We start from the raw sequence: 27,992 nt of genomic DNA on the forward strand, positions 1-27,992 counted from the left end.
GCACAAAACATTACCCTCTGTAATCCAACTGTAATTAGATTCTTAGGGTGGATTTTCATGGATTTTTCGATGACCGACATCGAAAGCGGCTTTCGATGCTCGTGGTCATATTTTGCCGAAAACTCGTTTTTGTCAATCAGGTTAAATCGCAAAATAGTTTAGACTGATATTTTATGGTAGTATAAGCGCAAAAAAACACATACCCATCGCCGGAAAGTTGCGAAAATGCGGTTTTCCGACTTTTCATTGTCGATGCCCGAGCATCTTCCCCCAGTCACGAAATATTCTAGCAGGGCTGGTTCTGTCAGAATCCTGCTAGAACGGTAGAACATTTCTGCTAGAATGCTGTAAGAATATCCAGCTCTGTAAGAACTCTGCTAGAATCCTGCTAGAACGTCGTGACTGGGCCGCATTGAAACTCGATGCTCGTCCAGTGCGTTTTCCTACCACAGCGGCACCCTAGAAACAATCCTAAATAACGCTTTGAAACGGTTGAAATGCTTGGTGCGTGATGAGAATGAAACTTGACGAAACAGATTCTATCGGTCAAACCAGACCTTGTCAAACAGCTGATTCTATTGTCACGATCGTCGAAAAGAAAAATCTAGGCATGGTGAAATAAGGTTAATCTTCTGGGCATTGTTTTGCATGTTACTCCATTGAGTCAAAGGATAGAGTCGCAAAAGGAGATGTTCAATTTCTAAGCATACCAAAAATGTTTTCAAATTCTCGTAACAATAAAGCAACCAAAGTTTATAGCATAGATATTTAAACATTTGCAAATCCCAATTGAAGATCTTTGTGGAGTGCTATTTCACCAAAGCTATCTGGAGAATTATTGTGGTTAGCAATCTGACATTCTGTGAGATTCTTATGCAAGATATAGTGGACAAATTTACACTTCTTTTCATCGGATTCCATAACCAATGGAAGGATATTGATAGAACAATTCAAAATGAATTCAGTTTCTAAGCAATCGTGAAGTTCCCAACATTATCATTTTACGTGAAGGGTGACCCCAGACTACTGTATTTGCTTGAGGAACATGTTTACTACCTTCTTAAAATAGACGTCCGTGTCAGAGATGTTCACGGTACAAGAACATGTTCGAATTTCCAACAAGAATCAACGTTTTTCGAATCGAAACAATACCGTCTAAGCTTCAAATCTCAAATTCCTTTTGAACTCACCTAATCCCGTTGTATTGCCCCCAGTGCCCATCATCCTGGACACCTCCGCGCTACCACCGCCACCTCCCGCTATCCGCCGTCGATCCAACGCCGTCACGGCGTGGGCCGGCACCACCCCACCGGTAATCTCCCGCACCCGAATGTCCGTAAAGGAGCGCTGAATGTACAGGTGCCTCCGCACCGGCACCGTCATCTTCTTCCCGCGGTACTTTTTGTACACCAACAGCAGGTCCAGTATCAGATCCTGCCCGTACAGGCTGTTGACCCGCATGTACCCGTACAGCAGCTCGCGGAACTCGATGACGCGACCCCGCTGCCGCGAGAAGTTGTTGATGTGCTCCATGATCTTGAAACGAGAAACGCGAGTTAATTTTTGAGGATATTTCTTGTTTGTCAGACATAACTCACCTCCCTCACCACATCGTTGAGACCCTCCTTGAGCGAGGACTCGATCTTCCGCTTCGGGTTCGGGTGCATCGCCGAGTACAAACTCTTCGCGATAAAGTCCCACTCGATGAGCTCGCCCAGGTGGGCCGGTCGGTGCCGGTTCAGGTCTGGCGTTGAACCTGCAAGTAAAATAGTCAATGTTGCCTTCCGAGCCGCACCCAGCCTGACCCTACGAACCTAGCACGTTGTGATCGCCGAGGTAGGCCGGGCTGGTTTCGTCCTGGGGGAAGATCGGGACGCCCGGGGCGAGGTTTTTGTTGATCTTTGGAATTTGCAGCAGCGTCGTCATCTGGGCAATGTCCCGGTGGAGGAGAAGCGACTGCTGGCGGAACTCTTGGGCCTTGAGGCCGAGGGTGTACGCGTGCAGGCGGTACATGAGGGCGGGCCGCTTGACCGGATGGAGCGTGATGGCACTGTGGACCTCCTTGTTTTTGAGGTTCCCGGAGAAGGCACGGTTGCCGCTGGAGTTGTGGTGCAGGATGGATTGCATCTGTTGGAGGAGAGAGATCATCAATGATCCAAACCCAAAGAACTTCCTTCAGGACCTACCTCGTAATTCCAGGTACAGGGAATCCCGGCAAACTTCTGCACACACCGTCCCACCTCGACGTCCTCGTGTGTACTATAAAGATTCTTGAGGCAGGTTGGAATGTGGGGCGCCACTGAAACAACAACCAAGATTAGTAACCACCCAAAAACCTTCCCATTCCCCTCGTTCCCACCTCTTCGCAGCGTTTCCCGGCTCATGATGACCCCCGGACCGCCCATGCAAAAGTTCTCGTCAAACTCCAGCGACAGCAGCCCGAACTCTTCGCTGTTGCCGCGGCCAGCTTGGCCGATAAACTGCGGCTTCGAGCTGTCAATGGACCGCAGGAACTGCTCCAGCTTGTCGGTGCGCACAAACACGTCATCGTCGGCCCGGGCGAACCACTCGAACCGGTCGATGTAGTGCTCGTACATGTAGTGCAGCATCATGAAGCTCTTCTTCTGCGGGGGGTAGCGATCGTCAACGCCGCGGAGCGCCACCAGTGGGAGGTCTGCAAAGGAGTGAGTTGGTGAGTGAGTAAGTGAGTGAGTAAGTGAGTGAGTAAGTGAGTGAGTAAGTGAGTGAGTAAGTGAGTGAGTAAGTGAGTGAGTAAGTGAGTGAGTAAGTGAGTGAGTAAGTGAGTGAGTAAGTGAGTGAGTAAGTGAGTGAGTAAGTGAGTGAGTAAGTGAGTGAGTAAGTGAGTGAGTAAGTGAGTGAGTAAGTGAATGAGTAAGTGAGTCATCAAGTCACTAAGTGTGGAATATATGAAACTTTTTGAAATTCCACTCACTATCGGCGACCGATTCCTCCGAGCTGAAGAACGCGATCCGTCCCGGGATGTTCTTGCCCCACGTGTCGTAGACGGCCTTGGCCCGGCTCTGCAGAAAGTCCTTCGCGGTCATGACCCCGACAAAGACCAGATTGCGCTGCGAGTTGTCCGGCATCTCGGACGGATGCAGGCCGATGATCTCGAGGGCGGCTGGAAGGGAAAAGAAAATGTTTAAAATACACCAAATTTCCTCAGAACTAGATCCGCAGACAACAGCCGGTGAAATTGCTGCTCTGTTTGGGTTTCGCTTTCTGCAGAAACTTTTACTCATTGGCCCGTTAATCAGGAAAGTGCGGAAAGCCCCGAGTGTGAAACCGTTTTCATCGCCCGGCTGTACGCAAATAATGCGGTAATCGTGCTGCTTTGCATCGAATTGGGTGCGTTTGCGGGTATTTGCGTCAGCTGCGCATGTGGAGGCCGGTCCAGAAATCAAAATAGAGACAGTCAACCGTTATACAGCCCAGACTCGATTATCCGAAGTCTCCGAAGTGGAATTTCGATTAAACGCATAAAGTACAAATTCGGTTGAATTCAAATTATAAATAAATAGAAAAAAAAAACGAAAAAAAAATTTTGTTCATGATTCGATTATCCGAAGTCCCATCCCAAGTAACATTTTGTTCCAGGAGTTCTACAAGAGCTCTTCAAGATAGCTACTGCATAGCAGTTTGGACCGCGGTAGGATAAAATTCTCTTCAAAACTTCTTCAGGAGTTTGGAAGAGTACTTGAAGAGAGTTTTATCCTACCGCGGTCCAAACTGCTATGCTGTAGCTATCTTGAAGAGCTCTTGTAGAACTCCTGGAACAAAATGTTACTTGGGACTAACCTTCGGCTAATCGAACTCCAGATAATCGAAACTTTGGATAATCGAGGCTTCGGACAGCCGAGTCTGGAGTATATAAGAATTTCAATATTGTCAACTAATAAAATTGCTTGAAATCCAGTCAACATATTTTCTCAATCGATTTAAACAACCCCCTTCTCGTTTCATTAAATTTCAACGAGATTCATCACGATCATCACTAAATCACGAAATTTGGCTCCGACTCTCGGCGTGACAAGTGCAAGAACCGGCATAAAATTTGCTCTGCACTTGAAATCTCATCCCGTCTTCCTTTCCCAATTCACGTTTCGTCTGCTTCAGTCTTCAGAGCACATCTTAGCAAACGAGCGCGCGAAAGAGCAAAGATCGGCTGAGATTTGTCGGAGGCCGAACTGAACTCGTGCGATGCGATGCGAGGTTAAGTTCAAACGTGTTTAACCTTCCCTTGGTATTAAAAAAAAATCACACATAAGGTATTGGGGTCCTTTTCGACCCCAAACTTTAAAAAATCGCCAAAAATCCAGTTTTTGACCGATTCCGGTTCTTTTGGTCACAAATGAAAGCTTAGAACATCCCCTTTCCGAAACCGACCTGGAAAACCGGATTTGGTCACTGTGGCCACCGGGAATCGACTACAACCGAAAAAAGGCCTTTTTGAGACCCCAACTTTGACGACCTGTATCTCCGGCAAATTTTAACCAATCAGGATGCTCCAGGTTGCATTCGACAGGTACTTTGACCAAAAATATTAATATCAGAGCCAGGTGACCTACCGGTTCCGGAAATCCGGAATATCCGAAAAGTTCATATTTTCCTGTTTTTCACGAGTCATCCTGACCAATCTGATACCAATACTGTCATGATAGTTGAAATTGATCCATAAAACTTACTAAAAACACAATACACGATTGCCAGAACCACTCTGGAGTGTTGGTGGCCACTTCCGGGTAACCTGGAACCGGTTCCCGGGTACCCGATGAACGGCCAATTTGAATTTTTTGTTGAAAACCCATCATGTTGCATATCAAACTTCATGAAATTGAAAGATATGTCCATCTTTGATAATGCCGTTAATCTCTGAGTCATCCTGGCCAATCTGGAACCGGTTACCGGTGGAGCCTTGGGGACACTTCCGGAATATGAGATAAACCCTATCATCCGACTTATCAAACTTCATGAAATTGAAAGATATGTCAATCTACGGTCATGCCGTTGTTCGTTGACCCATCTTGGCCAATTTGGACCCGGTTACCGGTGGCCCCTTGGGGACACTTCCGGAATATGAGATAAACCCTATCATCCGACGTATCAAACTTCATGAAATTGAAAGATATGTCTATTTACGGTCATGCCGTTGTTCGCTGACCCATTGTGGCCAATCTGGAACCGGTTACCGGTGGCCCTTTGGGGACACTCCCGGAAAATGAGAGAAACCCTATCATCCGACATATCAAACTTCATGAAATTGAAAGATATGTCCATCTTTGATAATGCCGTTAATCTCTGAGTCATCCTGGCCAATCTGGAACCGGTTACCGGTGGAGCCTTGGGGACACTTCCGGAATATGAGATAAACCCTATCATCCGACTTATCAAACTTCATGAAATTGAAAGATATGTCAATCTACGGTCATGCCGTTGTTCGTTGACCCAACCTGGTCAATCTGGAACCAGTTACCGATGGCCCCTTGGGGACACTTCCGGAATATGAGATAAACCCTATCATCCGACGTATCAAACTTCATGAAATTGAAAGATACGTCTATTTTCGGTCATGCCGTTTTTCGCTGACCCATTGTGGCCAATCTGGAACCGGTTACCGGTGGCGCCTTGAGGACACTTCCGGAATATGAGAGAAACCCTATCATCCGACATATCAAACTTCATGAAATTGAAAGATATGTCAATCTACGGTCATGCCGTTGTTCGTTGACCCATCTTGGCCAATTTGGAACCGGTTACCGGTGGCCCCTTGGGGACACTTCCGGAATATGAGAGAAACCCTATCACCCGACATATCAAACTTCATGAAATTGAAAGATATGTCAATTTACGGTCATGCCAATGTTCGCTGCCCCTTTCTGGCCAATCTGGAACCGGTTACCAGTGGCGCCTTGAGGACACTTCCGAAATATGAGAGAACCCCTATCATCCACCATATCAAACTTCATGAAATTGAAAGACATGTTTATTTACGGTCATGCCGTTGTTCGCTGAAACATTGTGGCCAATCTGAAACAGGTTACCGGTGGCCCCTTGGGGACATTCCAGGAATATGAGAGAAACTTTATCATCCGACGCATCAAACTTCATAAAATTGATAGATATGTCAACCAACGGTCAGCGAACAACGGCATGACCGTAGATTGAAATATATTTCAATTTCATGAAGTTTGATATGTGTCCCCAAAGGGCCACAGGGAACCGGTTCCAGAATGGATCAGCGAACAACGGCATGACCGTAGATTGACATATCTTTCAATTTCATGAAGTTTGATATGTAAGATGATAGGGTTTCTATCATATTCCAGGAGTGTCCCCAAAGGGCCACCGGTAACCTGTTTCAGATTGGCCACAATGTTTCAGCGAACAACGGCATGACCGTAAATAAACATATCTTTCAATTTCATGAAGTTTGATATGGCGGATGATAGGGTTTCTCTCATATTTCGGAAGTGTCCCCAAGGGGCCATCGGTAACTGGTTCCAGATTGACCAGGATGGGTCAACGAACAACGGCATGACCGTAGATTGACATATCTTTCAATTTCATGAAGTTTGATAAGTCGGATGATAGGGTTTATCTCATATTCCGGAAGTGTCCCCAAGGCTCCACCGGTAACCGGTTCCAGATTGGCCAGGATGACTCAGAGATTAACGGCATTATCAAAGATGGACATATCTTTCAATTTCATGAAGTTTGATATGTCGGATGATAGGGTTTATCTCATATTCCGGAAGTGTCCCCAAGGGGCCACCGGTAACCGGTTCCAAATTGGCCAAGATGGGTCAACGAACAACGGCATGACCGTAGATTGACATATCTTTCAATTTCATGAAGTTTGATAAGTCGGATGATAGGGTTTATCTCATATTCCGGAAGTGTCCCCAAGGCTCCACCGGTAACCGGTTCCAGATTGGCCAGGATGACTCAGAGATTAACGGCATTATCAAAGATGGACATATCTTTCAATTTCATGGAGTTTGATGTGCAACATGATGGGTTTTCAACAAAAAATTCAAATTGGCCGTTCATCGGGTACCCGGGAACCGGTTCCAGGTTACCCGGAAGTGGCCACCAACACTCCAGAGTGGTTCTGGCAATCGTGTATTGTGTTTTTAGTAAGTTTTATGGATCAATTTCAACTATCATGACAGTATTGGTATCAGATTGGTCAGGATGACTCGTGAAAACAGGAAAATATGAACTTTCGGATATTCCGGATTTCCGGAACCGGTAGGTCACCTGGCTCTGATATTAATATTTGTGGTCAAAGTACAGGTAAATACCTGTCGAATGCAACCTGGAGCATCCTGATGGTTAAAATTTGCCGGAGATACAGGTCGTCAAGTTGGGGTCTCAAAAAGGCCTTTTTCGGTTGTAGTCGATTCAGTGGCCACAGCGACCAAATCCGGTTTTCCAGGTCGGTTTCGAAAAGGGACGTTCTAAGCTTTCATTTGTGACCAAAGAACCGGAAACGGTCAAAACTGGATTTTTGGCGATTTTAAAGTTTGGGGTCGAACCCCAATACTTTAAAGTAACTTTTGTTATGGACGCTCCCCTAGGGGTCGTCCAAGGTTTATTTGTTTTGTGAAATGTGTATTTATACTATAAATTTAATGTCAGAAAATTTCAAGGCTCTAGCATGTATATAGCAAAAGTTATGGCAAATTTAATTTTCAAAAAGGCCGAAAAGGACCCCAATACCGTAGGAAGGTTAAGTTTGGGGCACACAGTGGGATAAGTTTCGCGAATTTTTGGAAGATTTGGTAGTGGGGAGGGAGGTGTATGATGAAAAGCCACGAAGGACAGGAGGGGTTTTAAAATTTCAAATTAAAAGGCCACGTGGTTTATGCAAGCTTCCTAAGGCGTGAGGAGGATACACTCACTGTTTTTTGGTGTTTTTGAAAAGGTCCAATAAACAAAACTATTTTTTTGGCAATAGAGCTATCAAAACCGGAAATGGATTTATTTGATTTTTTTGATTTTGCTAGAAAGAAGCTATTTTGTGTCATTGGTTCACCCATGCAATTTTCCATACAATTTTGGCAGCTGTCCATACAAAAATGGTACGTAAATATTCTAAAATCTGTAACTTTTGAATGAATTTTCTGATCGATTTGGTGTCTTTGGCAAAGTTGTAAGTATAGAAGAAAAATATTGAGGGATTTTGTCCCCTATAACATATCAAAATATCTCGAAAATAAAAAAATATGTTCAGCCATGCCTCGGTTTTGCACTGCCCCGGCTTTGATTCGTTCATCAGCCTCGGTTTAGCACGGCTCAGTGCTTTACTGAAGCACAGGCTTATGGGATTTGGGCTATATGGGAGACATTGGCTATAATCCTATGAAAAATCATCATATCATCATAAATCATATTTTAAAATTTCAGTTTTTTACAATATGGGTAAATATATGGGTATCAAATGATTGAAAGTTTTTCATACATTTCGAAATCATAGCACAAATTTTAAAAAACTCAAAATTTTCACAAAACTACATGTTTTCAAAAATACTCAAAATTTTAGTTTTAAAGTATTAGTATCAAAAAAGGCTCGAAATTTTCACAAAACTACGTATTTTTGAAAAAATACTCAAAACTTCAGTTTTGTTACAATATGGATATCAAATAAGAATGTTGATTACGGAAGAAATCCTGTGCAAAAACTTGAAACATTTGGGTTCCAATATCGTCAACATTTTCGATTTTAAACAACAAAGTTATCGATTTTGAAAACTTTTCGTTCAAAATTGTAACGATTTTGAAAACATTTCCAAATTTCAGAGTTTCGGATTGGACTAGAACATCCCAGGTGTTCCAAAATAAATGTTTTAATTTTTGAAATATGAGTATTTAAAAAAAAATCTTTGTGTAAATATGGGTATTCGGCGCCGTCGCTCCGTGCCATACTTTCATACACTTAGGAGCCCAGGGCGGCGAAGTCCTTGTAGATAAAAGGAAGACACTAATGGTTGGTACTAGCAACTTCGTTTTTTCGTATTTAAAAAAATGTGTTATAACTTTCGAAATGCATGAAAATAAACCCGATAATTTGATACGCATATAGCAAAAATCTTAAATTTTTAGTGTTTTTTTCGAAAATACGTAGTTTTGAGAAAATATTGACCAATTGCAAAAAAAATAATATGATGCTAACATGTATGCAAAATCCCTGATCATTTGATATCATTTAATGATTTTTTTTAATATTTTAAAATATGTAAAAACTTTGAAATGTTTGAAAAATCCCGAAGTTAATAAAAAATCGGCAATTTTTTTCCGTTTATCTATTTTTCTGAATATTCCTCAACAATACCTATAACTTTGCCGAAGACACCAAATTGATCAGAAAATTCTTCAAAAGTTACATGTTTTCGAATATTTACGTACCATCTGTGTATGGAAAGCTGCCAAAATTGTATGGAGACTTGTATGAGACTTAACTTGACACAAAATAGCTTCTTTGATCAAAGGGAAAGTCCCCACAAAGTTTGAGCCAAATTAAAAAATACAAATAAAATCCATTTCCAGTTTTGGTGGAGAATTTCTCTGGAAGAAATCGGCCGACTTTTTAGAGAATTGCTCACTGTTTTAGTTTTAGCTGATCAAACACACTAGATTAAGGAATTGAACGTTTCACAAAAAAAAAATCAAATTTAAAAGGGATTTTTTCGGAATTACTAATAAAATGTTGCAAGACTCGATTTTTTCAGCACTCGTCGTACTAATCCAACTCGGCAGAGCGACGTTAGATATGTGTACTACTCGTGCTGGAAAAACCATCATTTTGGATTTTTTTGCACAAACTTCTATACTTTGGACCCCGAAGGTGGCAGTGCGTGGCCGAATGGTTACGCTGTCCGCTTTGTAAGCGGATGATACTGGGTTCGATTCCCATCTGCTGCAACCTTCCATCGGATGAGGAAGTAAAATGTCGGTCCCGGCCTTGGTTGTTAGGCCGTTAAGTCATTCCAGGTGTAGGAGTCGTCTCCATGCCATAAGTACAAACAACACACCAAACCAAGCCTACTCCGGTGGAATCGCTGGCGGCGGTTGGACTCGCAATCCAAAGGTCGTTAGTTCAAACACTGGGGTGGAAGATTCCTTGGAGTTGAAAGAGGTTTGGGTGCTCTGCCCATTCAAGCCTTCGGACTCCTAGGTTCGAGCAGAAACTTGCAATAGAGACCACAAAAGACCCGGGGGTCGTTAATGTGGATGGTTTGATTTTTTTTTGTTTTTTGGACCCCGAAGGTGATTATTTTGAAAACACTGATTTCTCTTTCATTGCACTAAAATATTTTCTTTTTATAATTTTCATCGTTCGCAAATTATTTAGCAATGACCCACAGTGAATGTCCGCCAATTTCGAGCACGATGGCAATGATCCATTAGGGTTTAAACAATTCAACTGCCGCCAAGGCTCCAGCGAATCCCATCTTCAGCAAATTTCATGTTAATAGCCAAGCCCAAAGAGACACTTGGCGAATTATGCACACACATGTTTGAGAAGCAACAAAAAAACGCCAGGAAGAGCAGAGATCAGATTAAAGTTTTGGGGCCCGGCAGACATCAGCAGACTTCGTGGAAGTAGATACTTGTGCGACCAACAACATCGCCGGCCAACAACACAGTCGGCAATTTTCTCATCACCTACAATTTAAGCAATCATAAGTGGGGTAAAACCGTATCTAGACATTGGGAGGAGCAGCATTCTAAGGAGAAGCTTAGCTGCTCGAGGGCATCGTCGGATCGGTCAGTTGGCGGCGGAATATCTAAGCCAGACGGGAGTGTCAGACTGATGGGGCCAATTTTCTCATCAAGTTGCGCGCGGTAAAACAGTCTTGATTTTATTTTTTTTCGGGAGCTCAATGTCTTGCCCCCTTCGGGAAGAGCAACGAATTGTAATTGAAGGTTGGCGTGTGGTTTGGGTGACGACCAGTTGCCAACCTGCCAGTTGGGATTATCAAGAGTTTCGATTGAAATTTAAGGGATTGTGCTTTTAAACGGTTTTTTTTTGCATAAAACTACCTGTATGGAAGATAAAAAAATAGATTGTTTTACAAACACACTAACGTTGCCTCAGCAGAGGTTTCTTGCATGGAAGTATACGTAAACAGTTCACAGATATAAATAAAGCAGGTGTAGGATACGTTACGTTAGCGTAGAGCACAATGGAATAATTGATTTTGGCACGTGTCTACCGTAACGCTAATGAGAGGAATTACGCCACACATCGACTAAACTTAGACGCCAGTTGCTCAACAACAAAAAAACGGTGTGTTTGTTTCTTAAAACAAATCTCTCGAGCTGATTTATGTTCCATTGCATAGTTACAACTTCAGCAGGGAATGTCTCAATATCCAAGAAGAAAATCTGTTCCAACGACAGTTACATCAACATCGCCGACTTAAGGGAAGACCCCCTGCAGTATTCATTATGCAACTACTGGAATAGATAAGTTAATCGACTGGAGTCAATTTAAGCCGAAGCCGGCTGCACATGTGGCCTGGACCTGCTTTTTGTTGCTTCTCTAGTTCTTCTCCAGTGTACAAAGCAGCCCCTTGAAGTCTAGAACATCGGTTGTAGGTACTTCAGCTAAAAATACCCAGCTTTTGAAGTTTGCTGGAGAAGTCTCAAAGGGTGCAACCTCGAAAAAACAACGACGAAGATGTCGACGCCAACCGGGGGTCTGTGAATGGAACTAATTCTGAAGTTTGCCTCTAATACATTGTGTCTGTGGCTGAGATTGAGTCACTATTAAGTGCATTCCATTATCCAATCAGGCTCAACCAAGTCAGGCTCGACGCATAACACTGCGCTGCTTTGCGCTGAAGATCCGTCAGTACAGATGTACGACGATGTGACGTCTACGGCGTAGACTGGTTCAAAGTTGAAGCGTTTCAATCTTCAACCGCTACTTGTAAACTTTGTCAAAGATTGCAAAATTGTAGGATTTGACTGAGCAGATTTGCAAGTGAAAAAAGTGTTTGAGAATTTACTGGTGACACCGTATCGATTTGCGATCTTCGGCAAAGCTGTTCAATTACCTTCTGTTCGAAAGCAAATCAGGCACGTTGAACCAGCCTAATCCCCCCCTTGCGAAGACTGATCCGGAAAGTGCAAGTGGCGTGCAGGTTTCAATCGCGTTCCGTGTGTGTTGTACTGTTTGAACACTGCTGTTTGACGATCTAATTACGAGCAATCGCGCTGACGGGACTTGGCTTGCCCGCGCGCGATTGATCTCTGAGTGCCACATGTGGCGTGGTTGTTGCTGTGGCTTCCGAGAAGATCTTGACTCGCAGCATTGGTTCTCAAGGGATCGAATTACCCTGCTTCTAGTCGCTGGGAGGTCTTCACAGGCTAACCTCGGAAGATGTGTTACATTCTACAAGCGCAATATTTATAGACTCGTGCAACACCAGAGAACGAGCAAAAATTGCTCTTCAAAGAAATCAAAATAATCTCGAAGAGAGCGAACACAGTCGGAAAAACTGCAACTTCCGATAAACATTGACGGGAATGTAAACAGTCGAAAGTCACAAATCGGCGACGGCGGCGACGACGGCCAGGGCAGTAAATTTGTCGTGTACACTAATTAGCGCTGATTTATGTGCCATTTGAGGTTGATCCCCGTCCGACCAAAATTGGCGCGGTGGAGGCTTGGCTCGAATTTGATTCGAATACCTACGTTGTTGTCAAAAGAAAAAGAGATTTGACAATTTTGACAATTTTGACAATTTTGACAATTTTGACAATTTTGACAATTTTGACAATTTTGACAATTTTGACAATTTTGACAATTTTGACAATTTTGACAATTTTGACAATTTTGACAATTTTAACAATTTTGACAATTTTGACAATTTTGACAATTTTGACAATTTTGACAATTTTGACAATTTTGACAATTTTGACAATTTTGACAATTTTGACAATTTTGACAATTTTGACAATTTTGACAATTTTGACAATTTTGACAATTTTGACAATTTTGACAATTTTGACAATTTTGACAATTTTGACAATTTTGACAATTTTGACAATTTCGACAATTTTGACAATTTTGACAATTTTGACAATTTTGACAATTTTGACAATTTTGACAATTTTGACAATTTTGACAATTTTGACAATTTTGACAATTTTGACAATTTTGACAATTTTGACAATTTTGACAATTTTGACAATTTTGACAATTTTGACAATTTTGACAATTTTGACAATTTTGACAATTTTGACAATTTTGACAATTTTGACAATTTTGACAATTTTGACAATTTTGACAATTTTGACAATTTTGACAATTTCGACAATTTTGACAATTTTGACAATTTTGACAATTTTGACAATTTTGACAATTTTGACAATTTTGACAATTTTGACAATTTTGACAATTTTGACAATTTTGACAATTTTGACAATTTTGACAATTTTGACAATTTTGACAATTTTGACAATTTTGACAATTTTGACAATTTTGACAATTTTGACAATTTTGACAATTTTGACAATTTTGACAATTTTGACAATTTTGACAATTTTGACAATTTTGACAATTTTGAAAATTTTGACAATTTTGACAATTTTGACAATTTTGACAATTTTGACAATTTTGAAAATTTTGAAAATTTTGACAATATTGACAATTTTGTCCTCAGTGAAGTTGGCAAACAATTTAAAAATCAGTTTATAAGGCGTTTAAATAAAATACTCACTCTTCTGCTTTATGCTGTTGATCGAGTTGCACATGCTGACGATCTCCAGCGTGCGGTAGTTCCGGAACAGCGCCCCCACGCACAGCCCGATTATGATCCCGAACAGCCCGTACAGAATCTTCTTTCGTTGAGACATTTTTTTCCGGTTTTTTCCCGTATACTCTTTTCTTCCTTAAATTTTAAACAACTAACTAACTCTAAACCACCCACTTTTCGCTCATTCACACTGGCAATTTCTTCGAACACTTGGTTTTGTTACACTTCTTCTTCTTACTAACTAAGCTGAGTAATAGCACTTCGAGTGGGTCCGACCGTGCAGATCGGAGCTTGATAATCTCCTTTCGATAGCAGCAACCGCTCAGCGAGGTCCATTTGCGGGCCAGTTCCGTCACCGGGCTCGGCTGACCGTTGGCCGTCGCTGAGGAGCGGAGCGCTGAGGACGTTCGGCGTTGTCTTCGTTGAGCAAGTGCTGCGATGCGTTGTGGCATGTTAAATCTGGGGAGTTGAAAATGGAAGTTGGATTAGCTATTTGAACAGTAAAGGGTTAAATCGACGACCTTGACGTGATCGCGAGATCGTCAGACGTCACGACAGGTTGGGAGTTTGTCTATAATTAAGAACGTATTTTTCATAATTATGTTTTGTTTTGCGACGCGGGCTGTCAGGTTGAGCTAATATACCCACGTTGATGGGCGCTAGATCTCTGACCTAAGGCCGACGGCGGCGACGACGCTTCGAGCTAATAGCAGCAGGTATAATTGCGAGCTCTCTTCAAAGTTCAGCAGCAGAGCTACCGAAGTGAGCTGGAGCTGATCAGTGTCATTTGAAATTCAAAGTGAGTAGATAAATTTTTTAGCACGTGGTTTCAAAACTTTCCCGATTTTTTGTTTTAAAAGCATATTTAAAAAAAATCAATGGTGCAGTGTTGCCAGCGACCTCTGATTGCACACATGGTTCCACATCGGCGATTGAAACGGAACTGCCGTTATCTCATCATCACATTTTGACCCACGTTAAATTCTTATCAGCAGGGGTGGGGCGCCACCTCCAACCCATTCGTCCATCAATACTTAGTAAACAGTGTTATTAGTACGGTGGTGGTGCCATCTGCTCTCTAATCTCCGTCACCAAACTGTGCTGTGATTGCTCAACACGTCACGTTGATAACGCGAGTTTCGCAGAATTTGACAGTCGACATTGTAAGTCGACTTACGGCGCTCCGTCATCGATCTAATAATCGGTATTAAGTGAAACTTCCCCTTAACAGCACCTATTGACCTTTACTTAGCCTGTGCAGCAGTGCAAGTTATTTACTGTTTACATATTTGATTAATTTGCGGGTATATTTGCCGCCATAAGCAACGGTGACTTATCAGTGTTGCCGACCAATAGTAAATTGAACCCAGTCAGGTGGGTCTCGTGGCGCAGGGGTAGCGGCTTCGGCTGCCGATCCCGATGATGCTATGAGACGCGGGTTCGATTCCCGCCTTATCCACTGAGCTTCTATCGGATGGTGAAGTAAAACGTCGGTCCCGGTTTCTCCTGTCTCGTCAGAGGCGCTGGAGCAGAAATCCCACGTTAGAGGAAGGCCATGCCCCGGGGGGCGTAGTGCCAATAGTTTCGTTTTCAGTGTTTTGAAAAACAAATCGATTCGGCTGCATTTGATTAAGCCGGCGCTGTCCACTTAGTGAGAGTCACGAGTGTTTGCGTTACGATGCAGCAGTGGCGGCACGGGTTAGCCGCTTGAATTAGGGTGTGATTAGCGATGAGCCGTAGACAAGTGGCTTTAGACAATGTCGAAGGAGATTAGCCGTCGAAAAACGATGTACACAGAGAGACTTAACGCCAAATCAAGTCAAGGTCTGCAAACGTGGTTCTGTTTTGGCAGAAGTCGTAAATCTCTTGAAAATGCTCAAGTGGACTGCGTGTACTCTGATATGTTTGTCGACCTGTAGTGTAAACACTCCAAAAAGCAGCGCTTCGAAGAACCTCCGAAGAAGTCGCCGCGTAATCGCACCGAAAGGTTCGCTAATTGAGTTGCATTGGTTGAACTTCTCGTCAGCCCACACGTCACGCGGAGTTGGCCCGGTATTTGCCGATGAGGAGTACACACGCTTTTGAAAACGTAAACATTATTGCATCACTCGGTAACCCAATTTGTACAGCTCTTCAAGGCAGTCAGTGATTCCAGCGAGGTAGGTGACCTGGGGAGACCTGCTGCGGCGATTGCTGTGAGCTAGGGAACCTGACAGAGAGAAGCGTAATGCTTGATCCGTTAGTCGACTCTGTAATCATTGCAAAAAAATATTGATTTTCTACAGGACTGCGGAGCCGGAGTCGCAGTTGGAGTCGGAATTAGAATCGCTTAATTTTCAGAGTCCAGAATCGGAATCGTAGTCGGCCAATTTTCAACAACTTTGTATGGAATTTGCTGTTGGAGTCTGAGCTTGGTCCGAGTCTACGTGGATGGAATCGGGTCTTTTGGAGAGCTGGAATCGGAGTCGAAAGTCGAAGTTGGAATCGCTTCGAATGCTACCAGACTCCACAGCCCTGATTTTGAGAAACCGGAGTCGAAGTCGATTTTTTTGAGACGCTTGTGTCAAGGTCAGAGTCAGAGGAGTCTGGAGTAGAGAGCCTATATGAAGAGGTGAAATGTCATTCTCAGGGTTCCATCGAACTGTCAAATCGGGCCTAATCCAGCAACAAGATCATGCAAGAACAAGGTCGGAATCAATTTAAAATAATTTTGGCAAAAAAACGAAACTTATAACAATCACAAGTATTGTAAAACTGTCGTTGATAATATTCTGGTAGTTTTTGTTATGTTTAAGCTTGTTCGATACAAGAAAAGTGCCAGCACCAAAGAAAATCTAAAAGTATTTCAACCTTAAATTTGAATGACTTTGGGTGTTTGAAATTTCCCCAAAACTTCATTTCCCTATTAAGGTCCCTAGTCTGGAGATCTGGAGTCGAAGTTGGAGTTGGAGTCTATGAAACGATGTAACTAATTGTTCCGACAATTTAGCCGGAGTTCGAGTCACTCTTAGAAGTTATTGACTTTTTCGTGGGATTCGGAGTTGGCATTTTTTGAGGGTCGAAGTTGACAAAATTCTGAGCAGTCAGTGGAGTCTGGTATGGAGATTGAGTCGGGAACAGAATAGCTGAATCTCTAGAAGCCGAAATGGAGGTTAGAGACGCCAAAAATGCATAAGCTTGAGTAGCTGAAGTGAAAGAAAAAGTTGGTGTCGAACTCGCTATTCATTTAGCAGCTAGAGTCAGTAAATATTCAGCAACTTTGTTTGGGAGTTGCTGTTAGATTCAGTGGAGTTCAGTCTTTTTGGAGAGTGAGAGTCGGTATCGGGAGATGTTAAATCTTCAGCGACCGGAATCGGAATTCCTGATGAAGATTCCCGCACGGAGAAAAATGAGCTCCTAAAATCGTGAACAAGCGTTCATGAAAGTTCATTGAAAACGTACCATGGAATTTTAACACTTTGTTCGTGGTTACCATTTTCATAAACGTTTTTTCACGATTTTCGGAACTCATTTTTCACCGTGCGACTTAACTTACTTTTCGGTTCCTTCATAAAGGCTCCCTACTGTCAGAGAAGTGGTACGACACAGGCAAAAAAGGATATGAATGAAATTTTTGGTTGCTACCGGAAGTGTCAAATCACACCTGGTGTAACTGTGGGTACCACCGAGTCGTTGCGTCATGCTGATATTGAGAAGTTATGTGTTGACAAGGTGAACACTTTATCTATTTGCAATATTTGACCGCTTGCTGCAAGCAGATGTTAGCAAAACCTGCTAAGGAAGTAATAAAAAATTATTCAAGCTGTGGTTGCTTAATTCATATACCTTCTTGTAAGTCGGTTGAACAAATGTGATCTATGATAGTTTCGAATGCAGATAACATTGGCCGGTTTAGTTTTACCGATTTGTGATCTTCGACAATTCGACTCGTTTGACATTCGCGATGTTATAGTCAATATTTTCAGAAGATTCAAGAGTATCGTTAGGCAAAATACGTCAAAGAACCTTGCCACAATGCATTCAAGCGATGACCAACAATGCATGACGCAGAAGACCGTCACATTCTTGGAAGTCATCTTCCTTCCAACGTTTGTCAAAGTCTTGCCAATCCCAAAAAAAGAGAGAGAGACACACATTGTAACAACTTTTTTCCTTCTTTTATTTTCTGCTGGCCTCACCTAATTTTGCACACATTTTTTTTTGCTGTTCCCGATTTTGTCTCTCTTCCTGTCGTTGCAGCATAATTGTTGCCATATTGCTTGGGCTTTTGGCTCAGATTTCAGACGACGGCGACGTCATGGTCAGACCATGTCAGGCTGTTGCTTGGGGGGCTGGGAAGACCGGGCCAGGCCCCTGCTGCCTGTGGTGCAAACCCCAACAGCACTGATTGTCATTATTGAACGGTCGGTCACACATGGCAGGCAAATACTTCTTACGAAAGAAGAAGAAGCCAAACGCAGCGACGTAATTTTTGCAGTACTGCTTTTTTGCTGCTCTTTTCAAAGTAAAATTATCGGACGACCTACTAAAACTGCTGAAGGTGAGCAGTTTTGCAGGTTTTTTTCTACAATGATTATTTTTGTCAAAGGTGATAATTCGAGTGAGTATCGAACGATTTTGGTGATGTAGGTCTTGCCATTGGCGTTTACCATCAGTCTCGAACATTTTAATTACAAAAGTTTTGTTCTAAACTTTAAATTTTGGTATCGTCAGCAAGGCAATTTGAAGAGATTTGTTTGACCCAATCTCACTCCACACCCAATTGTGCTACCTTGAGTTCTGTTTGGGAGTTATTTGCATACCTAATAAAAGTTAATAAAAGTCAGTGAAATTTTTGTATTTTTTTTATTTTTGTATTTCTGTATTTTTGTATTTTTGTATTTTTGTATTTTTGTATTTTTGTATTTTTGTATTTTTGTATTTTTGTATTTTTGTATTTTTGTATTTTTGTATTTTTGTATTTTTGTATTTTTGTATTTTTGTATTTTTGTATTTTTGTATTTTTGTATTTTTGTATTTTTGTATTTTTGTATTTTTGTATTTTTGTATTTTTGTATTTTTGTATTTTTGTATTTTTGTATTTTTGTATTTTGTATTTTTGTATTTTTATTTTTGTATTTTTGTATTTTTGTATTTTTGTATTTTTGTATTTTTGTATTTTTGTATTTTTGTATTTTTGTATTTTTGTATTTTTGTATTTTTGTATTTTTGTATTTTTGTATTTTTGTAATTTTGTAATTTTGTATTTTTGTATTTTTGTATTTTTGTATTTTTGTATTTTTGTATTTTTGTATTTTTGTATTTTTGTATTTTTGTATTTTTGTATTTTTGTATTTTTGTATTTTTGTATTTTTGTATTTTTGTATTTTTGTATTTTTGTATTTTGTATTTTTTGTATTTTGTATTTTTGTATTTTTGTATTTTTGTATTTTTGTATTTTTGTATTTTTGTATTTTTGTATTTTTGTATTTTTGTATTTTTGTATTTTTGTATTTTTGTATTTTTGTATTTTTGTATTTTTGTATTTTTGTATTTTTGTATTTTTGTATTTTTGTATTTTTGTATTTTTGTATTTTTGTATTTTTGTATTTTTGTATTTTTGTATTTTTGTATTTTTGTATTTTTGTATTTTTGTATTTTTGTATTTTCGTATTTTTGTATTTTTGTATTTTTGTATTTTTGTATTTTTGTATTTTTGTATTTTTGTATTTTTGTATTTTTGTATTTTTGTATTTTTGTATTTTTGTATTTTTGTATTTTTGTATTTTTGTATTTTTGTATTTTTGTATTTTTGTATTTTTGTATTTTTGTATTTTTGTATTTTTGTATTTTTGTATTTTTGTATTTTTGTATTTTGTATTTTTGTATTTTGTATTTTTGTATTTTTGTATTTTTGTATTTTTGTATTTTTGTATTTTTGTATTTTTGTATTTTTGTATTTTTGTATTTTGTATTTTGTATTTTTGTATTTTGTATTTTTGTATTTTGTATTTTGTATTTTTGTATTTTTGTATTTTTGTATTTTTGTATTTTGTATTTTGTATTTTGTATTTTTGTATTTTTGTATTTTTGTATTTTGTATTTTGTATTTTTGTATTTTTGTATTTTTGTATTTTTGTATTTTGTATTTTTGTATTTTGTATTTTTGTATTTTTGTATTTTTGTATTTTTGTATTTTTGTATTTTTGTATTTTGTATTTTTGTATTTTGTATTTTTGTATTTTTGTATTTTTGTATTTTGTATTTTGTATTTTTGTATTTTTGTATTTTTGTATTTTTGTATTTTTGTATTTTTGTATTTTGTATTTTTGTATTTTTGTATTTTGTATTTTGTATTTTTGTATTTTGTATTTTTGTATTTTTGTATTTTTGTATTTTGTATTTTTGTATTTTTGTATTTTTGTATTTTGTATTTTTGTATTTTTGTATTTTGTATTTTTGTATTTTTGTATTTTTGTATTTTGTATTTTTGTATTTTTGTATTTTTGTATTTTTGTATTTTTGTATTTTTGTATTTTTGTATTTTTGTATTTTGTATTTTTGTATTTTTGTATTTTTGTATTTTTGTATTTTGTATTTTTGTATTTTTGTATTTTGTATTTTTGTATTTTTGTATTTTGTATTTTTGTATTTTTGTATTTTTGTATTTTTGTATTTTTGTATTTTTGTATTTTTGTATTTTTGTATTTTTGTATTTTTGTATTTTTGTATTTTTGTATTTTTGTATTTTTGTATTTTTGTATTTTTGTATTTTTGTATTTTTGTATTTTTGTATTTTTGTATTTTTGTTTTTTCAACCGAAGGTCAGCACACAATCACCTCATACGCACAACCAACAAGCCCTGTTTATCACTAAACGCACTACCTTGAATTCGCATTACCCGAGCAGACGGAAATAACTTGGGAAGGTCAGTTTTTGATATTGTGAGAAGATCGAAATATGTTATTGGGATGATCGGATTAGTTGTTAAAATAACAAAAATCAATAACAAAGATTTGTTCGAAGAATAACATAAACTGTTATTATGTTGTTATTGCAATAACAAACCAATAACACAGAAGGAATCATGAAGGAATAACAAGATTTGTTATTTTGTGCGGAGAGGTGGAGCAGCATAATAACAACAAAAATGTTATTGAACTGGTATGTCTCCATAACAAAAGTTATTGTTTTGGTTTATTTGTTATTTGCAAATAAACCTGCAGTTGCCATAACTCCTCCTAGTCAGGGCTGCAGAGTCGGGTACCTCCAAGCGACTTTGAATCCATACTTTGAAGACAACTCCGACTCTGGATGTAGGATATGACGTCAACGCCGACTTCAGCTCTCAAAAATACCCGACTTCACAGATTCCGACTCCAAGTAAAAGTTGCTGAAAATTTGCTGAATCCGATGCAGTCTCGAGGTCTCACTCCAGCTCGAACTTCAACGTCAGCTCCGACTTCCTGGCTCTGTGAAAATAATAACAGTTTTTGTTATTCACACATCAAAAATTCTCATTAAATAAATCAATTCCGTTAGGGAATAAAACAAAATTAAAAAAAAATGAACTCAGAAAAGTTAATTTTATCGGATTAATTTTAGCTTGAAACCCCATTTCATGGTGAAATAAAATTGGTCAAAATTATTTCATAGTTCTAGCCAATTTTAGTAAAATCCCTTAGGGGGTATATCAAATAATTAAAAAATATCCACTTTCAAAATTTCAACTTTTCAGAATAATATTAGCTTAAGGACCTCATTTCGTGGCCAAAATAATGATCCCGACGAAATGGGTCAAAATTATCCCATAGTTCTAACCAATTTTAGCAAAGTCCCTTAGGGGGTATATCAAATAATTAAAAAAATTAACTTTCAAAATTTCAACTTTTTAGAATAATTTTAGCTTAAGGACCCCATTCATGGCCAAAATAATGACCCTGACGAAATTGGTCAAAATTATCCCATAGTTCTAGCCAATTTTAGCAAAGTCCCTAAGGGGTATATCATAATAAAAAAATCAACTTTTAAAATTTCAACTTTTCACAATAATTAAGGACCCCATTTCATGGCCAAAATAATGACCCTGACGAAATTGGTCAAAATTATCCCATAGTTCTAACCATTTTAAACAAAGTCCTTTAGGTGGTATATCAAATAATTAAAAAAAATCAACTTTCAAAATTTCAACTTTTCAGAATAATTTTAGCTTAAGGACCCCATTTCATGGCCAAAATAATGACCCCGACGAAATTAGACAAAATTATCCCAAAAATTTAAACATGTTTAACAAAAGAAAAATAATAACAGATTGTGTTATGGACACTTAGAAACTTTTCCATTTGTGCGATTTATGGTAATTTTATTTCTAAGTCAGTATACCGAACGAATACCAAATTTTGTTATGAGGAGAGTTTTTGAAATGTATAACATTTCCTCTTATTAGCGTGTTATTAAACATTTTCAATATAATATCACTTCAATACCAAATTTTGTTATTTTATCAGAAACTGTTATTATTTTTTCTTCTTGAAGTTGAACTTCAGGATAAAATAATAACACTTTTTGTTATTTTAACAGGATTTGTTATTGAAATATTATTAATTTTGTTATTACCGTCTGCCCGGGTAGAAAATGATTGATGACCACGTGCTGGCGTTATCAACGAATGCACCCTAAACATTGAAAAGGGGGTTCGTATCATTCCACAGCCATCACCTTCCAGACGAGTTAAGCCAGCTAACTCAGCATTCAAAGGTCGTCGCGACGACGCCATCCCATACGACACTTTTTGAGCACCGCGCATCCATCCTTAATTGAAATTTATGAAAATAGAACACGGCTCGCGAATCGTCGCCAGCGGAAACAGATTAGAAATGCGACACTGCCATCTCTCTCTCTCGACTGAACGCGTGCCACAGTTTCTGCGGGTCTAATCTTCGCTCGCCAGAGTGAAGAGTGTAGAGTAGAGAATAGTTAATCCCCCGTGGCCGGTCTAAAGTGTTGCTAATGACAGGAAGTTCCGGTGTTTGAAGCGTGGGTGGTGGATTTTGCACCGTGTTTAAGTGCTGACTAAATTACAAAGTATGAATGGCAATAAGTGCAGTGCAACAAGTGTAGTAGCACTTGACGATCTGAAGTGGTGGAGCGCATTGATTCACGGAAATCTAAACACTTTTTGAAGTGATTGAAAACTCAGTTGTGTCTTATACAGTTGAAGATCATCTTTCAAAAGGGTTTAATTCCAAATAAAATAAACCGAAACCAGTTTTTTGTTCAAAACAGACTCTACAAGACCAACAGAACAACTTTGTCGAAGATCGTAGATTGTTTAGACTTAATCTAGCAAAGTTAAGGAGGTATTAGACTATGACAAACAAACAAACTTGCACTTTTAATGTTTGACAGTTTGACAATCTCGCAAACTTGTTTCTGCAAACAAATGCCGGCAAACAATCAAACTGTCAACAAGTACGAGTTTTTTTTTCCATAGTCTAATACGTCCTTCACAAGCAAAACAAATGTTTGAATCTTTAGTTTCAAGTTCAATAATCGACTTATTTCGATGGAAGCATAAAATTTAAAAACTTCTCGAATGAATTCACGGTCAACTTCACATTATCGATTGTGTTGGAAATCACAGTCATGATTCCATTAAAACATTTAACATTTCTTTATACTGCTCATAAATGAGCGCCCTCAAGGTATCACAATCCGGCGGTTATTTTTCCACCAATTAGCTATCCAGGAGGTCGGAACGTAAGTGAGGCTCTTACACGACGACGACGATTTATGAGGTTTCTTGTGTGCTCGAGATCCAATTACATGTCTTGGCTGTAAAATTTTTAGTTTTTCCACATAATCGAGCAGCGCCTTTTAAGAGGTTTGGTGCCCTCAGGGGCCGTTAGAAACTGATTTAGGGGTTTTTTTGCACGAATTTTGCTGATGAGCACTCTCAATGTGGCAAGAAACGAAGGAAAAGGTGGAGCAACTAACTGGAAAAGGTTTTAGAGTAGAGATATAATTGGCATTTGGATTTGCAAGTGAAGAAGTGAAGAAGTGAAGAAGTGAAGAAGCAGAGAAGTGAAGAAGTGAAGAAGTGAAGAAGTGAAGAAGTGAAGAAGTGAAGAAGTAGAGAAGTGAAGAAGTGAAGAAGTGAAGAAGTGAAGAAGTGAAGAAGTGAAGAAGTGAAGAAGTGAAGAAGTGAAGAAGTGAAGAAGTGAAGAAGTGAAGAAGTGAAGAAGTGAAGAAGTGAAGAAGTGAAGAAGTGAAGAAGTGAAGAAGTGAAGAAGTGAAGAAGTGAAGAAGTGAAGAAGTGAAGAAGTGAAGAAGTGAAGAAGTGAAGAAGTGAAGAAGTGAAGAAGTGAAGAAGTGAAGAAGTGAAGAAGTGAAGAAGTGAAGAAGTGAAGTAGTATAAAAACGAAAACTTGGCACCATAATTCTCTACAATTGTCTGAAACAAATCGTGGTCACCCAACAAACTTTTTGTATCTCTGCCTCTTGTCGACTTTCGTCGACCGTTTGTTTACTAATTCTTCAGATATTTTATTTACATTTCGTCTCGTGAAATAAATGTGTTTCCTGCTAGTGAAAACATACTGTTTAGTTTATACCTGACCTTGAAACATTCTGAACAATCCAACAATAAATTCCAGGGAATTTCCCGCGCAAAAAACGCATAAATTTCTCCCAAAAATCCAAAATCGACTTAAAATTGCCAGTTATTAGCCTATATCCGACATTCAAAAAGCATTTGCGCCGACAATAAAAGAAGAGCGCCGACGAGCTCATAACGCACACGCGCAGCTCCTCGTATTTTAGCTCTTCCACCACCACCCACCGAAAAAAAAACATTTCCTTTTCAATGAACCGATAAAATATTTGCAGAAAAACCACCGCAGAAAGCCGGGCCCCGGCTGACTGGTTTTCGCCAACCCACCGACATTCTCGCATGCTCACACACTCCCACAAACAATGTAAGCTCGCGAAATGCGTGTTTTCATTTGTTTTAATTTTTCGAGTCACTTTTTCTCCTCTTTTATTGCTATTTGTAGTTGTACCATAACGCACCAGTGACGATTGTCGAAGATTTGTTTATTTTATTGTTTTTTCTTTGATAATAAATAGTACAGTTGAAATTTTTTTTGAGAAAAACGATCTTAAAAAAAAAGATGAGAAATCACAAATTTAATAAAAGAGATAGTACAATACGATATTTCATTGCTTCGATATCTCATTCAAGAGTGAGAAGAAAATTCCCTGTCTTTCAACACTAGATATGCTGTCATTTTGCTAAAAGAACTGATGTTTGAGTGATAGAAAAAACTATCATTCGATGATTCCTGCTCGGAATAACTTTTATCTCGTGATCACGGCATGAGCATTCTATTTCTATCATGCCTTCTCTATTCCTCGTTCACGTATACTCGCTGAAGATTTTTTTTTGTTATTTATTGTTTTTTGGTGGCTTTTGTGGCCACGCTCTGTTGAGGGGGAATGATTGTGAATGCGGAAATGAGAGAGAAATTGAAAATATCACACGGGATTGTGTAAACACGAGACAAAGACAGGTAGGTAATTCTTTTTGCTGAGAATGTTGCAACGGAAAGATCAGATTTTGGGCATGGTAATTGTAGTAGCAGTGAACTGAAAACTCGGTTTCTTCATTTTTATCAATGGGCAAGGTTCATCAGAGAAAATTTTTTTTTTAAATTTCACAGCTGATAACGATTTTTGAATCAATTTACAATGTTTTAACATTTGAAACTAGGCTAATACAACAATTCTGAGTAAATTTCATCATTAGTAGCATCGATTAGCACCGTGAGTCAAACCAAAGAACCGCTTTCAAATCTCGCAAATATCCAGGTGTTACTTTTTAGCTCGCTTATCTCACCAAGATCATGAGCTCATTATAGCTAACATCTCGTTCCCATTTTATGGAGGGCCTATAAAACTGTTTTCTTATAAATTTCCATTCCTTTCTTACGATCATTTCACTAATTTAGACTGTCCTTCTGGTGCTAAATCTTCTCGTAAACTCCCGTGGAGCAAGAAAAAAAACCAAACACACATCTGACGCAGCGCGAAGCTGTGTGTATTTTCATTTGTTTTTCTTTTCTTTTTGCTGAGCTTGAACTAAATTTTATTCGCGAATTGCGCTCCCCACTCTCAGTTTCTCACTTCTCACCTCTCTTTAGCCGGCACTTTCGTCTCTAACCGCGCGCGGAAGTAAGAAGAGGAAGCCCCCAAGGTGAGCGTGGTTTAGACTTGGTCTTGGTGGAGAAAGGTTGGGTGAGAGAGGGGAAAGGTGAAAAAATGCTCACATGTGAGACGAGACATGAGAAGGAAAAAAACGCTGGGAAGATCGCGAATTGGAGAAAGATGCAGCGCGACTTGGACGCACTTTGAAGTATAAGAAAGAGAAAAGGTGAAGTAACTTTTTATTTCTTCTTACTTCTTACTTCTTACTTCTTACTTCTTATTTCTTATTTCTTACTTCTTACTTCTTACTTCTTACTTCTTACTTCTTACTTCTTACTTCTTACTTCTTACTTCTTACTTCTTACTTCTTACTTCTTACTTCTTACTTCTTACTTCTTACTTCTTACTTCTTACTCTTACTTCTTACTTCTTACTTCTTACTTCTTACTTCTTACTTCTTACTTCTTACTTCTTACTTCTTACTTCTTACTTCTTACTTCTTACTTCTTACTTCTTACTTCTTACTTCTTACTTCTTACTTCTTACTTCTTACTTCTTACTTCTTACTTCTTACTTTACTTCTTACTTCTTACTTCTTACTTCTTACTTTACTTCTTACTTCTTACTTACTTACTTCTTACTTCTTACTTCTTACTTCTTACTTACTTCTTACTTACTTTACTTCTTACTTACTTCTTACTTTACTTACTTCTTACTTTACTTACTTCTTACTTCTTACTTCTTACTTCTTACTTCTTACTTCTTACTTCTTACTTCTTACTTCTTACTTCTTACTTCCACGCAAATTCACTTTCCCTCATGGCGCCACAATGGTCATAATCAGATCAAGACTCCAAAATTCCAGGTAATCCCCCAATAATCAATTCCTCCCCCAATCAATCGCTGCTCACTCACTCACCTCCCACATCGTCTAGCTGCTGCTGCTGCTGCTGCTGTTACAAATCTCCAGCGCTCGACTCGAGGCCAAACTCGCCGGACTTTCCATGACTCACGTCCGAGCCGCAAGTTCCCTCTAGTTTCCTCGTTTGCTCTCGATTCGTTGCGTTAACCGGCTTAACTTCCACAGCCTTGATTCGGCCTCTCTGCCGAACTTCCACCTGATACGCGGGCTCTTCTTATCACTGCGCGTCGACTATTTTCGGAGCACGGTACCGACCGAGTTTTGATTATTATCGACTTTCGATAAGGGGGACACCAGTATGCAGTACGTACGCAGTACTGAATTGCTGCTTCCTCGTCGAAAAACCGGTATATTTAGTCGCGATTCTTCGCGCGTTTGCACAGAGACATTCGGATTCTTGCCCTGCTGCTGGGTTTTCTTAAGATATTCGACCACTTCTTCACCAAATTCCAACCCCTGAATCTCAGCCGTTCAGCAATCCTCAGCCGACTTTGCTCACAATCACTTCCTCTCAATTCCGTTCAATTATTCACTTAGTTTTCACTTGAAACCAGCCTCAGCGCATCAGCAAGAAACCTTCCGACGACGACGACGCCACGGAACAACGGGAAGATCAGCGAAGAAGAGATGAGCCCCGACAGACTTTGCTCAGCTCAACACACTACCGGCTGTTCCGACCGCGGCGGCTCAAGATCAAGTACTGCAGCATCTTCGCGCGAACGGCTTAACCAAGTCAAATGACGAGAGAGAGCGGCTAAGCCAGAGAGCGAGAGTCGACTTAAGTCGACCAAGAGAGAGTGGAGGAATTCCGCGCGCGCGATCGATGTGCGTGTTTCCAAACCGGTTTCTTGAGCTCAACTGATTCACATGATACGGCGGCGGCGGCGACGACGGAATGGTTTTGGTGCGAGAGAGTTCATTGAGGAGGTTCCTACTGGCTGTCCCTGCAAGAGGCCGTTTGATTGCTGACGACACGTATCGGAGCGTACGACGACGCGCGCGATGTAAGCAGAACGTAATGTGCTCGGCGCGGTGGAGTTTTTGGTGGAGCCGAGGGGTCCAACGATCAGCGGCGTAGGTCCGATTTCCTGTTGAA

At 39.4% G+C, this 27,992-nt stretch overlaps 1 protein-coding gene across 3 annotated transcripts in view; it reads right to left on the reverse strand.

Annotated features, from left to right (window-relative positions):
* The window catches only part of LOC6049223 (chondroitin sulfate synthase 1), a 29,741-nt gene extending 1,980 nt beyond the window's left edge, over positions 1–27,761 (reverse strand). The window contains exons 1-8 of one of the 3 annotated variants that reach the window (XM_038266793.1): positions 26,894–27,761; positions 13,755–14,249; positions 2,954–3,142; positions 2,360–2,674; positions 2,187–2,299; positions 1,815–2,127; positions 1,599–1,744; positions 1,191–1,536 (exon numbers count right to left, since the gene is read on the reverse strand). In XM_038266793.1, coding sequence (XP_038122721.1) covers positions 1,191–1,536; positions 1,599–1,744; positions 1,815–2,127; positions 2,187–2,299; positions 2,360–2,674; positions 2,954–3,142; positions 13,755–13,890 — 1,558 coding nt within the window. In that variant the 5' untranslated portion in view covers positions 13,891–14,249; positions 26,894–27,761. Of the gene's footprint in view, positions 1–1,190; positions 1,537–1,598; positions 1,757–1,814; positions 2,128–2,186; positions 2,300–2,359; positions 2,675–2,953; positions 3,143–13,754; positions 14,250–14,690; positions 14,712–26,893 lie in introns of those variants that run through there. The other 2 variants (XM_038266791.1, XM_038266792.1) reach the window with 2 other exon arrangements.
* Between the last annotated feature and the right edge of the window lie 231 nt (positions 27,762–27,992).

Source organism: Culex quinquefasciatus, chromosome 1, assembly GCF_015732765.1.
Source record: "Culex quinquefasciatus strain JHB chromosome 1, VPISU_Cqui_1.0_pri_paternal, whole genome shotgun sequence".
Lineage (NCBI taxonomy): Eukaryota > Metazoa > Arthropoda > Insecta > Diptera > Culicidae > Culex > Culex quinquefasciatus.